We start from the raw sequence: 18,307 nt of genomic DNA on the forward strand, positions 1-18,307 counted from the left end.
CTCTCTTTTTTTAAAAAAAAGTTATTTATTTATGGCTGCACTGGGTCTTTGTTGCTGTGCTTGGGGTTTTTCTAGCTGCAGCGAGCAGGGGCTACTCTCTAGTTGTGGTGCACAGGCTTCTCATTGCGGTGGCTTCTCTTCTTGCAGAGCACAGGCTCTAGGGTGCGCAGCTGAGTGCTGGCTCAGTAGTTGTGGCACATGGGCTTACTAACCCCATGGCACACGGGATCTTCCTGGACTAGGGACTGAATCCATGTTCCCTACATTGGCAGGTGGATTCTTAACCATTGGACCACCAAGGAAGTGTCCAAGTCTCTTTTAATCTATACATTCCTCCTCCATTTCCCCACTCCTCCTTCCTGCAATTTATTTACTTAATAGGCTAAGTTATTCATTCTATAGATTTCCCAGTTTGAATTTTGCTGATTGCCTCTCTGTGGTGTTATTCAATATTACACAATACCATTAAATCAGCTAATTTTGAGTTGGAAGAAAACTAGTTTAACCTACTTAACATGTTCATTTTATGAAAATTGAGGCCCAGACAGAAGGTGTCTAAGGTGACAACTAGAGTCCAAGACCTATGGCTCAAATTCCAGTAAGTATTTATTCAATAAAGCAGATTAGGCAGATTTTAAAGACCTAGACAGAGAAGCCTGGCAGGCTACAGTCCATGGGGTTGAAAGGTCAGATGTGACTAAAGCAACTGAGCACAGCCAATATTAATATTTGATTAACTGTATACTACCGTGATATATGCACAAAAATCCCTATAGATGTTATGGAATATTTTTAGGTTCAAATTTTTAGGTAATTTAAACAAGTGTCCCCATAATTTAACTTTATTGTGCTATTAGTTGAGTTCAGTTCAGTCGCTCAGTCATGTCCCACTCTGCGACCCCATGGAATGCAGCACACCAGGCCTCCCTGTCCATCACCAACTCCCGGAGTTTACCCAAACTCATCTCCATTAAATCGGTGATGCCATCCAACCATCTCATCTTCTGTCAACACCTTCTCTTCCTGCCCTCAATCTTTCCCAGTATTAGCGTCTTTTTCAATGAGTCAGCTCTTCGCATTAGGTGGCCAAAGTACTGGAGTTTCAGCTTCAACATCAGTCCTTTCAATGAACACTCACGACTGATCTCCTTTAGGATGGACTGGTTGGATCTCCTTGCAGTCCAAGGGATTCTTAAGAGTCTTCTCCAACACCACAGTTCAAAAGCATCAATTCTTCGGTGCTTAGCTTTCTTTATAGTCCAACTCTCACATCCATACATGACTACTGGAAAAACCATAACCTTGACTAGACAGACCTTTGTTGGCAAAGTAACGTCTCTGCTTTTGAATATGCTGTCTAGGTTGGTCATAGCTTTTCTTCCAAGGAGCAAATGTCTTTTAATTTCAGGCTGCAGTCACCATCTGCAGTGATTTTGGAGCCCCTCAAAATAAAGTCTGACACTGTTTCCATTGTTTCCCCATCTATTTGCCATGAAGTGATGGGACCAGATGCCATGATCTTAGTTTTCTGGATGTTGAGCTTTAAGCCAACTTTTTCATTCTCCTCTTTTACTTTCATCAAGAGGCTCTTTAGTTCCTCTTCACTTTCTGCCATAAGGGTGGTATCATCTGCATATCTAAGGTTATTGATATTTCTCCCGACAATCTTGATTCCAGCTTGTGCTTCATCCAGCCCAGTGTTTCTCATGATGTACTCTGCATATAAGTTAAATAAGCAGGGTGACAATATACAGCCTTGACGTACTCCTTTTCCTATTTGGAACCAATCTGTTGTTCCATGTCCAGTTCTAACTGTTGCTTCTTGACCTGCATACAGATTTCTCAAGAGGCAGGTCAGGTGGTCTGGTATTCCCATCTCTTTCAGAATTTTCCACAGTTTTTTGTGATCCACATAGTCAAAGGCTTTGGTATAGTCAATAAAGCAGAAATAGATGTTTTTCTGGAACTCTCTTGCTTTTTTGATGATCCAATGAATGCTGGCAATTTGATCTCTGGTTCCTGTGCCTTTTCTAAAACCAGCCTGAACATCTGGAAGTTCATGGTTCATATACTGTTGAAGCCTGGCTTGGAGAATTTTGAGCATTACTTTCTAGTGTGTGAGATGAGTGCAACTGTGTGGTAGTTTGAACATTCTTTGGCACTGCCTTCTTTTGGGATTGGAATGAAAACTGACCTTTCCCAGTCCTGTGACCACTGCTGAGTTTTCCAAATTTGTTGGCTTACTGAGTGCAGCACTTTCACAGCATCATCTTTTAGGATTTGAAATAGCTCAACTGGAATTCCATCACCTCCATTAGCTTTGTTCGTAGTGATGCTTCCTAAGGCCCACTTGACTTCACATTCTAGGATGTCTGGCTCTAGGTGAGTGATCACACCATTGTGATTATCTGGGTCGTGAAGATCTTTTTTCTATAGTTCTTCTGTGTATCCTTGCCACCTCTTCTTAATATCTTCTGCTTCTGTTTGGTCCATACAATTTCTGTCCTTTATTGTGCCTATCTTTACATGAAACATTCCCTTGATATCTCTAATTTTCTTGAAGTGATCTCTGCTGCTAAGTCGCTTCAGTCGTGTCCGACTCTGTGCGAGCCCACAGACGGCCTCCTACCAGGCTCCTCTGTCTCTGGGATTCTCCAGGCAAGAACACTGGAGTGGGTTGCCATTTCCTTCTCCAATGCATGCAAGTGAAAAGTGAAAGTGAAGTCGCTCAGTTGTGTCCGACTCTTAGCAACCTCATGGACTGCAGCCTACCAGGCTCCTCTGTCCATGGAATTTTCCAGTCAAGAGTACTGGAGTGGGGTGCCACTGTCTTCTCCGAAGTGATCTCTAGTCTTTCCCGTTCTATTATTTTCCTCTATTTCTTTGCATTGATCATTGAGGAAGGCTTTCTTGTCTCTCCTTGCTATTCTTTGGAACTCTGCATTCAAATGGGTATATCTTTCCTTTTCTCTTTTGATTTTTGCTTCTCTTCTTTTCACAGCTATTTGTAAGGCCTCCTCAGACAGCCATTTTGCTTTTTTGCATTTCTTTTTCTTGGGGACGGTCTTGTTCCCTGTCTCCTGTACAATGTCACGAACCTCCATCCACAGTTCATCAGGCACTCTATCAGATCAGTCCCTTAAATCTATTTCTCACTTCCACTGTATAATCATAAGGGATTTGATTTAGGTCATACCTGAATGGTCTAGTAGTTTTCCCTACTTTCTTCAATTTAAATGTCTGAATTTGGCAATAAGGAGTTCATGATCTGAGCCACAGTCAGCTCCCGGTCTTGTTTTTGTTGACTGTACAGAGAGCTTCTCCATCTTTGGCTGCAAAGAATATAATCAGTCTGATTTCAGTGTTGACCATCTGGTGATGTCCATGTGTAGAGTGTTCTCTTATGTTTTTGGAAGAGGGTGTTTGCTATGACCAGTGCATTCTCTTGGCAAAATTCTATTAGCCTTTGCCCTGCTTCATTCTGCTATACACATCTTTTTAATTTCAATGATGGGAAAAATTCACTTCAGTGCACTAATAATTCTATATGCCTATGAAATGCTCTGCTTAACAAATTCCAAAAATACTTTTTAAATATTGAAAATATATCTTACCTCAGTGAATCACAAAAGATGTTATCTATGTTCCAGAATAAAAATCCTAATAAAAATACACCCAAGGATGTATAACCCAGCCCTCTAAGCCATGGATAAACCCTGTGGGGAGGAAAAAAAGAGCAAAATGAAATTTTGTCAAGTCATGTCATGAGAGGGAAATGTTTTCATAAGTATTAAAAGCAAACCTAACTATTAAATTCTCTAATACATCTGCCTATTACATTTAGCCATTAACAGTTACTGAGGAAGAAAAGTGCCACTAAGAGTTTGCTAAATGTATCAAGAAGGTAATCTGAAAGCACCCAGTAACTTTATCAGCTCCTTGGAAAAGGTAGAGGGCTGGTGGAATAGAAAAAACACTAATGGAGTCACCAGTTGTGTGTCAGGCACTACAGTATATTAGATACACACAATATATATAAATAAACCCACATATATGAATATAACTTTCAAATAAACATACACATATGAATACAATCTTCAAATAAACACTTCTTTAACTTTCCTGATGAGGAAACTGAAATTTGGTGAGTTATCCAAAACAACAGGTGTAGCTAATGCAGTTTTTTTTATAGCTTTACCCTTTACCTCCAAAAACATATATATTTTTTAGAATGTTATATAAATGGAATAATACAGTATATTCTCTTTGTTATATGGCTTCTTTCAGTTGCCATAATTATTTTGAAATTCATCCTTGCTGTTGTATATCAATACTCATTTCCTCTTACTGTTGAGTAGTACTCCACTATATGGATATACCATGGTTTATCTGTTCAAATGTTGTTGGATACTTCTGTTGTTTTCCAGGTTTTTTTGCTCTAACAAATAAAAGAAGCTATGAACATTCATAAATAAGTCTTTGTATGGATATATGCTTTCATTTCTCTTGGGTAAAAAGATAGGAGAATAGTTAAATTGTCTGGCAGGTAAATGTTACTTTTTAAGACAGCTAAACTGTTTAATCAGTACTAAGGGGTTCTACCATTTTACATTCCCATCAGCAGGATAGAAGAGTTTTTTGTTCTACAACCTCACCAACACTTGCTATAAGTCTTCTTCATTTTAGTTGCCCTATAGGTATATAGAGGTATCTCACTGTGGCTTTAATTTTTATTTCTCAATGATAAATGTTATTGGGCATCATTTCTTATACTTATTTGCCATTTCTATATCTTCTTTGATAGTTTGTTTTGAATCCTGCCCATTAAAAAAAACTTACTTATTATTAAGTTTCAAGAGTTCTTTATATATTCTAAATATAAGTTCTTTGTTGGATATATATTTTGCAAACATTTTCTCCAAGCTTGTGAGTTGCCTTTCATGTCCTTTTTTTTTTTAATTCTTAAAAAAAATTTTTTTAGTTGAAATACAGCTGATGTACATGTTCTGTTAGTTTCTGGTGTATAGCAAAGTGATTCAGTTACATACATATATTCTTTGCAATTACAGTTTATTGCAGGATATTGAATATAGTTCCCTGTGCTTTACAGTAGGACTTGTAATTCATTCTGTATATAATGGCTTGCATTTGCTAACCCCAAACTCTCAATCCATTCCCCACCCTAATCTCGCCTTTGGCAACCACAAGTCTGTTCTCTCCATCGGTGAGTCTGTTTCTGTTCTGTCGATAAGCCTCTCTGTTGTTCTTTTTAAAACTGTTTTGGCCCTTTTAGATCCTTTGCAGTCCCATGTAAATTTCAGAAACTGTTTCCCAATTTTTACCAAAAAGCCTGCAGAGATTTTGTTGTGACTGCCTTGAACCTATAGATCAATTTGGAGAGAACTGACATCTTAATAACATTGAAGTTTTCTAATCTATGAAAATGATACATCTATTTACTTAGGTCTTCTTTAATTTGGCTCAGCAAAAACTTATTCACCAGTTTCCAATATATACAGCTTGCATATATTTGCTAAATTTAATCCTGAAATATTTGATGTTTTTCAATGCTACTGTAAATTATACTTTCAAAAATTTCACTTACCAATTTCACTTACTACTATGCACTTGTTTGGTGCTAGTACATAGAAATAAGATTTTTGAATAAGGACTTGAACCTCATGACCTTGCTGAATTCCACTTATTGCTTCCAGTGATCTTGCGGTACACACCTTGTGGTATTTTCTGTATGTGATCGTGTCATCTGCAAACACTACATTGGAGAGGACTTCCACCAATACAGTGTTGAATAGAAGTGGTGACGATGTATATCCTTGTTTTAGTCTTGATTTTAAAGGTAACTTTTTAAAACATTTTATGGAAATGTGGTAGATGCTGTAGTTTACAGGTTAAGAAACTTCCCTTCTATTGAGTTTGTAAAGGGTTTTGTTTTGTTTGTTTTGGATCATAAATAGCTGGATTGTACGGAATGCTTTATCTGAATGTATTGCTATCATCATGTAGTTTTTCTCCTTTATTTTTTAATATGGTGAATGACGAGAATAGATTTTCTGAAATATTTTGTTATTTATTTGTGCTTAGTTGCTCAGTTGTGTCCCACTCTTTGCGAGTCCATGGACTGGGATCACTTCTGTTCATCTGATTCTTCAGGCAAGAATACTGGAATGGGTTGCCATGCCCTCCTCCAGGGTTTGCATATAGACAAATGAACTGTGTTATTAACTTAAAAATCATCAAAGACTTCCCTGGTGGTCCAGTGGTTAAGAATCTGCCTGCCATGCAGGAGACACTGATTTCATTCCTGGTCCAGGAAGATTCCACATGCTGTGGAGCAATTAAGCCCACACAATGCAACTAGCGAAAGTCCACGCACAGCAACAAAGACCCAGTGCGGCCAAAAGAAAAAAAAAATCATCAGAAAAACACAAATCTGGTTGCGCATGGAAGGGACATTATTGCCATAGTTTGATGAAGATTCTTGGAAAAGATGAGTTTAAAAGAGTCACAGTATGCCTTCAGCTTTTCAGAGTTTATCACCTTCCCATTTGAGGGAAGCAAGAATGAGTCCCAGAAAGCACAGAGTAAAGGCATTTGGCAGAACTGCAGGATGGGCCAGGTGCTGAGATATGACAAGGAAGGATCACTAGGGGTGAGATACTCTCTATTTTCTGCTTCTAAGCTTACTTACCAGGGCCAATCTTCAGCTCTCAGAAGTAATTCAAAGCAAAATTCTTCTGTGGGGTGAAATGAATGTCTCTGGTTATCCAGGTAGCAGGGCACGTAAGAGAGAGCAAGAACTTCATCAGCACATGGTCCAGGCAAGCTAAGTACAGGTAAGATTCTGAGGACAGACTACTTGTATATTATCAGGTCGAGTGTGTAACACAGAAGACCCTCAACATATCTGTATCTGGAGTCACACTGCTTCACTCTAGACTGGTTGCCTGTCTAGTGGACAGCCATTCTCTGAAAAATCCCTTCCCTTTGCCTTCACTTTGGGAAATGCCTTCACCTCTTTGTGTTGGATTTTCTATGTCCTGTTTCCTGTGTCTTGCTCCTTTTCGGTTTTCTCGTTTTGGTCAAACACATCTTTCCACAGGTTTCTGAGCACTAATTTATGTTATATAAGTTTTTTTCTTTTTCTTTTTTTTTTTGACAACTTGAATGTATGAAAATGTATTCTGTGACCATATTTTATCAATAGTTTGGCTAGGTATTATCCTACAACTGGCTTCCAGTTTTCCTTTGGCAAGTCCAAAACCATTCTGATCCCTGATCCTTTCTATGTAGCGTATCTACTTTCTGACTCTAAACTTGTAGAACTGCCCTGGTGTAGAATTCTGAAACTGGTATGGGTCTATTTCTACCCACTGTGCTATTAACTCCTATTTTTCAATTACAGGCTATTTTCTTAAATTGTTTTGGCGATAGTTTCCTCCCTTCCTTTTCCTCTACACAGTACTGGTAGAGGAAATATGCATTTTTATATGCTAGTCCTGAAATCAGAACCCCTATTGAGTTCCTTCTATTCTCCATTTCTTTCACACCATTCTGATGGAACCCAGGGACCATGGACTTGAGGAAACACTTGCTATTTGTCCATAGCAGTGGTTGTGAGTGAGTCCAAGGGTCCTGAGGCCAAAAGGCCCCATGTTGTCCTGTTCACTCTAGACCATAACATGAGCTCAGTGCCTCTCCTGTGGTAGATGCTTGTTGATGAATGGGTATGCGGGCTCATGGACCATAAAACAATCACAATGTGTGTTCAGGAGAAAGAATCCCAATGTCTTCGTTAACTGTATCTTTCAAAATATTCATTTCAGCTTTTTACTATATTTTTAATGTCCATTTTTGGGGGATTCTCTGAATGTTCTTTTTTATAGCATTGTACTCTTGATTCATAGATATTATTCCTAAGAATATTAATGAATTATAATATTTGTTGTCATTTTGCTGTTTTTAAAGTTTCTTCATGTATAAGTTGTTTATAATAAGCTGATTTTTTTCTCTCTTATTTGTTTTGGTCTCTTTCATATTGAATGTATTCATCATACATCTGGCACTGTCTCCTCATTCTTAAGAGTAAGAAATTAAAAAGGTGGTCCCAAGCAAGTATCCAGTTGCTAACCTTTACTGTAGGGCTATTCTCCCTAGTTAGTAACCTTTACTGTAGGGCTATTTTCCTGGGTCAATTGTTAGGGAACCCTCAATACCAATACCAATAAGGCCTTTTAGGCTACTCATCTACTCAATAAGAAGATTCTTTCAATATTCTGTCTAGACATTTTTGCATTTAGCATTCATAAAGCACAAGGTCACCTAACTTACCTGCTTTCAGTATGGTATTTGTATGCTCAATTGTGCCTGACAAAACCCAGTGTAGACACACTGTTCACCCTTTCCAGAGATTAAGTCTGTAGACTTCTGCAGTTGTTTCATGGTATGAAGTTGGATGAGAGATATATATGCTTATATACCTAAGCATATAACCACTTCTTAAAGCTTTTAATCAGTGCCCTTTATTTTAGACCCCTCCTCTATCTCCTTCACCAAACTGTCTGTTGCTGCTAAGGCTTGATACTTGAGAACATTCTCTGATGTAAACTGGTGGTTCTTGGCTTAGAATTTGGCTTTCTTGGGTTAGTTACGACAATTAGCAGTAATCCATTTACTTTCTAGCTTCTAAAATTTTATTGAGTCAGCTTGTGGGTTTATGTTTTATAAATAAATTCTTTTATTATAGTTTTAGTAGTGTTTCAGAAAGGAACAAAATTAGATACCTACTGATCTTCAATACAGTAGCTTTTTTTCCCCCATTAATTTATCAGTATCATTCTTCATTTCTCTTTGGGTTTATTCTATAGATCTATTTTCTAATTACTCAAATACTAGCTCATTATTCTTCACACTCTCTGTTTCTAATGTAAATATTTAATGTAAACATGTCCCTCTAAGAACCACTTTAGCTACATCCTATTTTGGTTTATAGCATTTTCATTTTGATTACATCCTAAGTATTTCAATATTTTATGATTTTTTAAACTCATATTTACAAGTGTACTTATAAGTTTCCAAATATATGTGCTATTTTGACTAATTCTGTTTTGTTTTAACTAATTGTCAGAGAACATGCTATGCATGACAATTCTTTATAATCTATTGAACTTTGCTTTAATGCTAGTATTAGTAGATTTAATAATTACTCCATGAATGAAAAGATCATGCATTCTTTACTCGTTGAGTATATAAAATCATTTTGCAATGTTACTCAAATTTTGCCTATTCTTATTTTTTGGTCTAAGAACTGGGCTAAAATATCTCATCATGGTAGAATGGTTACCTATTTCTCCTTTGTAATCCTGCCAATTTTTGTTCAAAATTTTCCATACAAGTTTAGAGTTGCCACTTTTTGGAATGTGGTAAATAGGACCTTTTAATAACAATGTAATGAACACATCTGTTGTGAATAATGCCTTAAATTTCTTTGTTGTTAAAATAGCTAGTCCTGGCTTCTTTCAGTAAATATTGGTATGGTATGTATTTTTTATATCCTTTTCTTTCAAAATTACTATGTATTTATGTTTTAACCATATTTCTTATGAATAGCATATACCTGGATTTTTCCCTGTTTTGGAGTCTCTGTCTTTTAATTGTTTAGCTCTGTCCATTTATATTTACTGGGATTATTGATATATTTTAAATTATTTCTACCCCTTCATTTTCTGCTTTGTATTTTTCCTCACTTTTCTCTGCTTCCCTTTTCCCTCTTCTCATTTTCTTTGGATTCAGTTTTTATAATCCCATTTACTCCTTCATCTTTTTGTAACTGAAATTATGAAATCAATTACTGTTTTTAGTAGTTACCAAGAAAGGACATGCAAAATCCAAAATTAGTCACTGGCTGTATTGTATCCTCAAATAAAGACCTTGGGAACTATGTAACTAAGAGTATTCTCCTGTATCTCACATGTTATTTTATCATCATTTTAATTCCTTTTAAAAAATCTTTCAAACTAGATATCACTAAAGTCACAATATTTTGTTTAGATAGCCCCATAAATTTTTCACTTTTTCTTCTTCACTGTTCTTTCTTGTATCTCAGCTCTTCCTTCTAAAAAACACCTTTAAGAAGGTATACTAGTAAAATTTCTTCCTTTCTATCTATCTCAAAATGTCTTTATATTACCCTGGTTCTTGAAAGATATCTGGATATACAATTCTAACTTGATGGTTAATTTCTCTCAACTCTTTGAATATAATAGTATACCATGTGTATTGCTGCTGATAAGTCTACTGCAGACTATACGTTATTCCTTTACTGGTAATGTTTTCTATCTCTGGATTTTTTTAGGATCTTTGTCATTGCATTTCAGTATTTATAGCATGCTTTTTAAAAACAGGTATCCATCAGGGTTCAACTGCAGATAATACTTCTATCTAAAGCAGAAAATATATTGTTTCAATTCCAAAAGAAATACTGAATAGATTTAGACATGCTAGAAATGACTTCTGAACACTACTACAGAATTATTTTGCCAAAGGAATTTTTTTTTCTTTTTCACATTTACAAACCTGGAAAATTGGAAAGGTTCTGGACCAACTGTTTCATTCAGCATCACACCATCTTAGCTATAAATCACAGCTCAGGAAGTTGCTTTCACACATTTGCTCCAGAGCTACAATGCACAACCTAGATTCATATAAGTAAATGGATTCCTTACATACTACCACGTCTCCTCACTGTTTAACTTGGTTCTGAATTCAAGTCTCATGTGAATACATGTGATTAGCAAAATCTAAAAGTACTTGAAAACTTACCTATAAAGGAAATATGAAAAATACACATTTTAGCTTTTTAGCATCTACATTACAGGAAAGTTCACTTCATGGAGGCTGAAACAATATTGAATGAACTAATCTATTATACCTGCTTTACCTGATAAAGACTTTCTTTCATTTATCTTGCTTGGGAATTATTGTTTTTGAAGCTGAGGAGTTATCTTTTAAGGATACTAGAAAATCCTCACCTATTATCTCTTTGAATATCTCTTCCTTCTCCATTTTTTCTATTCTCTCCCTTTGGAACTGCAGTTAGACATGTTATTTCTCTGTGATGCTTTCTGGCTTATTTCTTTAGATGTGTCTTTCCATTTAATTAGTTCTCTCTTCAAATGTCTAACTTATTTTTAACTTATCCATTGAGTTTATTTCATTGAGTTTTTTTTTTAAATTAATTTTTATTGACGTATATTTGCTATACAATATTGTATTAAGTTTCTACTGTACCACAAAGTGAATCAGCTATATACATACATATGTCCCCTCTTTTTTGGATTTCTGTCCCATTTAGGTCACCTCAGAGCACTGAGTAGTTTCCTGAGCCATACAGTCGGTTCTCATTAGTTGTCTATTTTATACCATAGTGTATATATGTCAATAGTATATATATGGTCAATCCCTACCTTCTAATTCATCCCACCCAATCCTTCCCCTCTTTGTGTCTATATGTTTGTTCTCTAGGTCTGTGTCTCTTTCTGTTTTGCAATAAGATCATGTATACCATTTAAATGCTGCTGTGGTAAGTTACATGTGTTTTCTTTCTGCCTCAGACACTTGAGAGTTGAACTGAAGAAGCTAGCAAGCCATGAATACCACTAGGCACAATAAAAAAACAGACTGCCCTGTCTCCAAAGAAACAAGAAAAAGGCAATCTAGCAAGATAGAAAGCTTACAATAATCACTATTCTACAGCCTAACACCACAGAAAAAATGATAGCCTCACCCTCCATTCATCCTCAAAGCCTGAATGGGAAGCCTAGACTTCATTCCTAATCAGGCCCAAAGAAGGTACCCCAATCTCCTGCTATACTAATAGGAAGCAGTGAGGGGCTGGAACTTTCCCCACTGAGAAGTAACAAGCTCTCCATTTCCTGCAGTGTCAGTTGAGACCATGTGGGGAGCCTGGACTTCCATCTTCATGTGGTAAAACTAGGTGCTCTCTCTCCTCACTGTGGTAGTATCAGAGTAGACCTACAGGGGTGTCAGAATTTCTGCCAATGGCCAGAGGTAACAAGGTCCTATCAACAACCTCAGATATGCAAATAATACCTCCCTTACTGCAGAAAGCAAAGAGCAACTTAAGAGCCTCTTGATGAAGGTAAAAGAGGAGTATGAAAGAGCTGGCTTAAAACTCAACATTCAAAAGACTAAGAACACGGCATCTGGCCCATCACTTCATGGTAAACAGATGGGGAAAAAATGGAAACTGTGGCAGATTTTATTTTCTTGGGCTCAAAAATCACTGTGGACGGTGACTGCAGACATGAAATTAAAAGACGCTTGCTCCTTGGAAGAAAAGCTATGACTAACCTAGTTTAGTTCAGTCTCTCAGTCGTGTCCAACTCTTTGCGACCCCATGAATCGCAGCACGCCAGGCCTCCCTGTCTAGCACCAACTCCCGGAGTTCACTCAGATTCACGTCCATCGAGTCAGTGATGCCATCCAGCCATCTCAACCTCTGTGGTCCCCTTCTCCTCCTGCCCCCAATCCCTCCCAGCATCAAAGTCTTTTCCAATGAGTCAACAACCTAGACAGCATATTTAAAAGCAGAGACATCACTTTGCTGACAAAGGTCTGTCTAGTCAGTTTTATTGTTTTTCCAGTAGTCATGTATGGATGTGAGAACTGGACCATAAAGAAAGCTGAGCACCCAAGAATTGATGCTTTTGAACAGTGTGTTGGAGAAGACTCTTGAGAGTCCCTTGGACAGCAAGGAGATCAAACCAATCAATCCTAAAGGAAATCAACATTCACTGGAAAGACTGATGCTGAAGCTACAATACTTTGGCCACCTAATGTAAAGAGCTGACTTATTGGAAAAGATCCTTATGCTAGGAAAGATTGAGGGCAGGAGAGAATGAGATGGTATGGATGGCATCACGAATCAATGGACATGAGTTTGAGCAAACTTCGTGAGATAATGAAGGACAGGGAAGTAGTCCATGGGGTTGCAAAGAGTTGGACATGACTTAGTGACTTAACAACAGTTAAATCGTGTCGTAGTCAGAAATCTGTATGCAAATATGACATTGCTAAAATGTTTACCACACATTAAAATAAATTGCAGTCTTACAAATTCTCATAGTGAATAGAAAAAGAGACAGTCTCCAACTGATATATGAGGCAACTATAGTTTACTGTAAGATACTGAATATAGTTTCCTGTGCTATAAAGTAGGACCTTGCTGTTTATCTATTTTATATATAGTAGTTTATATCTGCTAATCCCAAACTTCTAATTTATCCTTCTTCCCCCCTTGTTTGGCAACGACAAATTTGCTTTCTATGTTTGTGAGTCTGTTTCTATTTTGTAAATAAGTCCTTTTTTATTTATGTCCTATTTTAGACTCCATATATAAGTAATACCATGTATTTGTCTTTCTCTTCCTGACTTACTTCACTCAGTGTGATAATCTCTAGGTCTATACATGTTATGGAAAATGGCATTATTTCATTTTTTATATATTTGTTTAATATTCCTCTCTCTTTGTATATACATATATATATAGTGGAATATTATATATGTGTGTGTGTGCATATATATATATATATATATCATGGGGTTGCAAAGAGTTGGACATGACTTATATATATATATATATATCACATCTTTATCCATTCATCTGTTGATGGACATTCAGGTAGCTTTCATGCCTTGGCTATTGTAAACCGTGTTGCCATGAAAATCAAGGGGCATGTAGCTTTTGGAATTAAGAGTCTTCTCTAGATATATGCCCAGACATGGGATTGCTGGATCCTATGGTAACTCAATTTTTAGTTTTTTAAGGAACCTCCATACTGTTTTCCATAGTGGCTGTACCAATTTACATTCCTACCAACAGTGTGAGAGGGTTCTCTTTTTAGGGTTCTCTTTTCTCCAAATCTCCAGAATTTATTATTTCTAGACTTTATAATGATGGCCATTCTGTCAGATGTGAGGTGATATACATCACTGTAGTTTTGATTTGGGCTTCTCTAACAATTAGCAATATTTATTTCTGCTTTATTGACTATACCAAAGGCTTTGACTGTGTGGATCACAATAAACTGTGGAAAATTCTGAAAGAGATGGGAATACCAGACCACTTGATCTGCCTCTTGAGAAACCTATATGCAAGTCAGGAAGCAACAGTTAACAACAGACTGGTTCCAAATAGGAAAAGGAGTATGTCAAGGCTGTATATTGTCACCCTGCTTATTTAACTTATGTGCAGAGTACATCATGAGAAACGCTGGGCTGGAAGAAGCATAAGCTGGAATCAAGATTGCCAAGAGAAATATCAATAACCTCAGATATGCAGATGACACCACCCTTATGGCAGAAAGTGAAGAGGAACTAAAAAGCCTCTTGATGAAAGTGAAAGAGGAGAGCGAAAAAGTTGGCTTAAAGCTCAACATTCAGAAAACGAAGATCATGGCATCTGGTCCCATCACTTCATGGGAAATAGATGGGGAAATGGTGGAAACAGTGTCAAACTCTATTTTTGGGGGCTCCAAAATCACTGCAGATGGTGATTGCAGCCATGAAATTAAAAGACACTTACTCCTTGGAAGAAAAGTTATGACCAACCTAGACAGCATATTCAAAAGCAGAGACATTACTTTGCCAACAAAGGTCCGTCTAGTCAAGGCTAGGGTTTTTCCTGTGGTCATGTATGGATGTGAGAGTTGGACTGTGAAGAAGGCTGAGTGCCGAAGAATTGATGATTTTGAACTGTGGTGTTGGAGAAGACTCTTTTGAGAGTCCCTTGGACTGCAAGGAGATCCAACCAATCCATTCTGAAGGAGATCAGCCCTTGGTGTTCTTTGGAAGGAATGATGCTAAAGCTGAAACTCCAGTACTTTGGCCACCTCATGTGAAGAGTTGACTTAATGGAAAAGACTCTGATGCTGGGAGGGATTGGAGGCAGGAGGAAAAGGGGACGACAGAGGATGAGATGACTGGATGGCATCACCGATTTAATGCACCTGAGTTTGAGTGAACTCCGGGAGGTGGTGATGGACAGGGAGGCCTGGCGTGCTGCGATTCATGGCGTCGCAGAGTCAGACACGACTGAGTTACTGAACTGAACTGAACCATCTTTTCATATCTTACTGGCCATCTGGATGTCTTCTTTCTATTTAGGTCCTCTGCTCATGTTCTGAATGGGTTGTTTGTTTTTTGTTATTTAGATGTATAAGCTGCTTGTAGATTTTAGAAATTAAGCCTGTTGGTTGCATTGTTTGCAAATATTTCTCCTAGTCCACAGGTTGTATTTTCACTTTGTTTATGGTTTCCTTTGCTGTGCAAAAGCTTATGAGTTTGATTAAGTCCCATTTACTTGTCTTTATTTGTACTGACCTGAAAGACTGACCTAAGAAAATATTGGCATGATTTATGTCAGAGAATGTTTTGCCTATTTTGTTTTCTAGGTGTTTCATGGTGTCATGTCTTATAAAGTCATGTCTATAATCCATTTTGAGTTTATTTTTGGGTATGGTGTGAGGAGCACTCTAACCTCACTGATTTACATGTGTGTGTCCAGTTTTCCTAGCATCACTTGCCAAAGGGACTATCTTTCCTCCATTGTGTATTCTTGCCTCATTTCTCAAAGATTAATTGATCATAGGTGCGTGGGCTTATTTCTCAGCTCTCTCTTCTGTTCTACTGATCCATAGGTCTGTTTTGGGCCAACATCACGCTGCTTCGATTACTGTACCTTTGAGGCATTGTCTAAAGTCTAAAAGGGCTATGCCTCCAGCTCTGTTTCCTCAAAACTGCTCTAGCAATTCTGGGTCTTTTATCTTTCCACATAAATTTCAGGATTATTTGTTCTAGTTCTGGGGAAATTTTCATGGATAGTTTGATGGGAATCACATTAAATTTGTAAACTGCTTTGGGTAATAGGGTTATTTTAACAATATCAATTCTTCCAAACTGAGATCATGGGATGTATTCCATTTCTTTGAATCATCTTCAGTTCCCTTTAACTACGTTTTATAGTTCTCAGCATATAAAGTCTCTGACCCTCTTCATCAGGTTTATTCCTAAGTATTTGGTTTTTCAATGTGCTCGTAAAAGAGACTGCTATTTTACTTTCCCTTTCTAATAATTCATTGTTAGTGTAAGGAAATGCAACAGATTTACATATGTTAGTCTTGTAGTCTGCTACTATATCTTGCTTAGTTTGTTTATCAATTTGTGTGAAGTCTTTAGCTTTTCTATATATAATATCAACTCTGAATCTTCAATGGAAAGACTGATGCTGAAGCTGAAGTTCCAATACTTTGGCCACCTGATACGAAGAGCCAACTCATTGGAAAAGACAGAAGGCAGAAGGGGACGACAGAGGGTGAGATGGTTGATTGGCATCACCAACTCAATGGACATGAGTTTGAGCAAGCTCTGGGAGATGGTGAAGGACAGGGAAGCCTGGCAAGCTGCAGTCCATGGGGTTGCAAGGAGTCAGACATGACTGAGCAACTGAACAACAATATATAATGCCAATCATCTGCATATAATAACAGTTTAACCTCTTCTGTTCCAATTTGGATACCTTTATTTCCTTTTTCCCATCTGATTGCTGTGGTGAGGACTTCCAATACTATGTTGAATAGAAGTGGTACGAATGGTCATCCTTCTCTTGTTCCAGATTTTAACAGGAAAGCTTTCAGCTTTTCACCACTGAGTATTCTATTGGCTGTACATCTGTCATAACTAACTTCTATTCTGTTCAGGTATGTTCCCTCTATACCCACTTTCGTGAGAAATTTTATCATGAATGGATGTTGAATTTCATCAAATGCTTCTTCTGCATCTATTGAGGTGAGTTCTGTCTTTTGATGTGGTGTATTACATTGACTGATTTGCCTATATTGAACCATCCTTGTAACCTGGGATGAAATCCAGTTTTATAATGGTATCTGATCTTTTTTGGATTCTGTTAGATTCTGTTTGTTAATATTTTGTTCAGGATTTCTGTGCTGCTGTTAATTAGTGATGTTGGCCTATAATTTTCCTTTTTGGTAGTGTCCTTGTCTGGTTTTGGTATCAGGGTGGTGGTGGCTTCAAAGACTGACTTTAGGTGTCTTCTTTCTTCTTCACTGTTTTGGAAGACTTTGAGACATACTAGTACAAGTTTGTCTTTGTATGCTTGGTCCTAGAATTCCCTAGTGAAGCCATCCAGTCCTGAATTTCTGTTTGCAGGGAGGTATATATTTTTTGTTTTACAGATTCTATTTCACTTCGAGTAGTAAGTCTATTCAAATTATCTATTCCTTCTTGATTCAGTTTTAGTGGGTTGCATGATTCTAGGAATTTATCCATTTCTTCTAGGTTGTCCAATTTGCTGGCATATAATGTTCATAGTATTCTCTCTTTTTTTTTTTTTTTGTATTTCTGTGGTAGTATGAGATATAATTTCTCCTTTTTCATTTTTTATTTTCTTTGGAAATCTCTTCTTTTCAGTGAACTGGCTAGAGGTTTGTCAATTGTGTTTATCCTTTCAAAAAAACAGCTCGTGGTTTTACAGATTTTTTTCTATTGTTTTTGAATCTCTATTTCCTCTCTCATCTTTACTAGGTTTTACTGATTTTTTTCTGTTTTTTCATCTCTATTTCCTCTTTCATCTGTACTAGGTTTTATAGATTTTTTTTGTATTGTTTTTTAATCTCTATTTATTTCCTCTCTTACCTTTACTATTTCCTTCCTTCACTAACTTTAGGTTTCTTCATCTAATTCTTTTCAACGAGAGGTTAGGTTGTTTGAGATTTTTCTTTTCTCTTTTGAAGAAGGCCTATATTGCTATAAACTTCCCTCTTAAGACTGATTTTTGCTGCATCCCATTTTTAAGTTTGTATGGTTGCGTTTTCACTGACATTGGTCTCAAGGTATTTTTAAATTTCCTCTTCAAGTTGACCTACTGGTTTTTTTAGCAACATGTTCCTTAGTAACTTTTCCCCCCTTGTTTCTCTATCTAAGGCTGATTTCTAGTTTCATGCTGCTGAGATCAGAAAAAAATGCTTGACATAATTTCTATCCTCTTAAATTTGGTAAGACTTGTTCTGTGTCCTAGTATGTGGTCTATCCTAGATCATGTTCCATGCGCACTTGAAAAGAATGTGTATCCTGGGGTTTTTTTGGGGTGTGTGTGTGTGTGTGTGTGTGTGTGTGTGTGTGTTGTTTTTGTGTCATGTCACCATATCAAGATGTATCAAATTTAAAAAACCAATTAAGCCTAACTGCTCTA

General features: G+C 37.1%; 1 protein-coding gene across 1 annotated transcript in view; it reads right to left on the reverse strand.

Moving 5' to 3' along the window:
- Positions 1 to 18,307, reverse strand: part of ACER3 (alkaline ceramidase 3) — a 145,788-nt gene that overhangs the window by 13,649 nt on the left and 113,832 nt on the right. The window contains exon 8 of the mRNA XM_018059312.1: positions 3,615 to 3,716. Within this exon, the coding sequence (XP_017914801.1) occupies positions 3,615 to 3,716 (102 nt within the window). The remainder of the gene's footprint in view (positions 1 to 3,614; positions 3,717 to 18,307) is intronic.

The sequence above is a fragment of the Capra hircus genome, chromosome 15 (assembly GCF_001704415.2).
Source record: "Capra hircus breed San Clemente chromosome 15, ASM170441v1, whole genome shotgun sequence".
NCBI lineage: Eukaryota > Metazoa > Chordata > Mammalia > Artiodactyla > Bovidae > Capra > Capra hircus.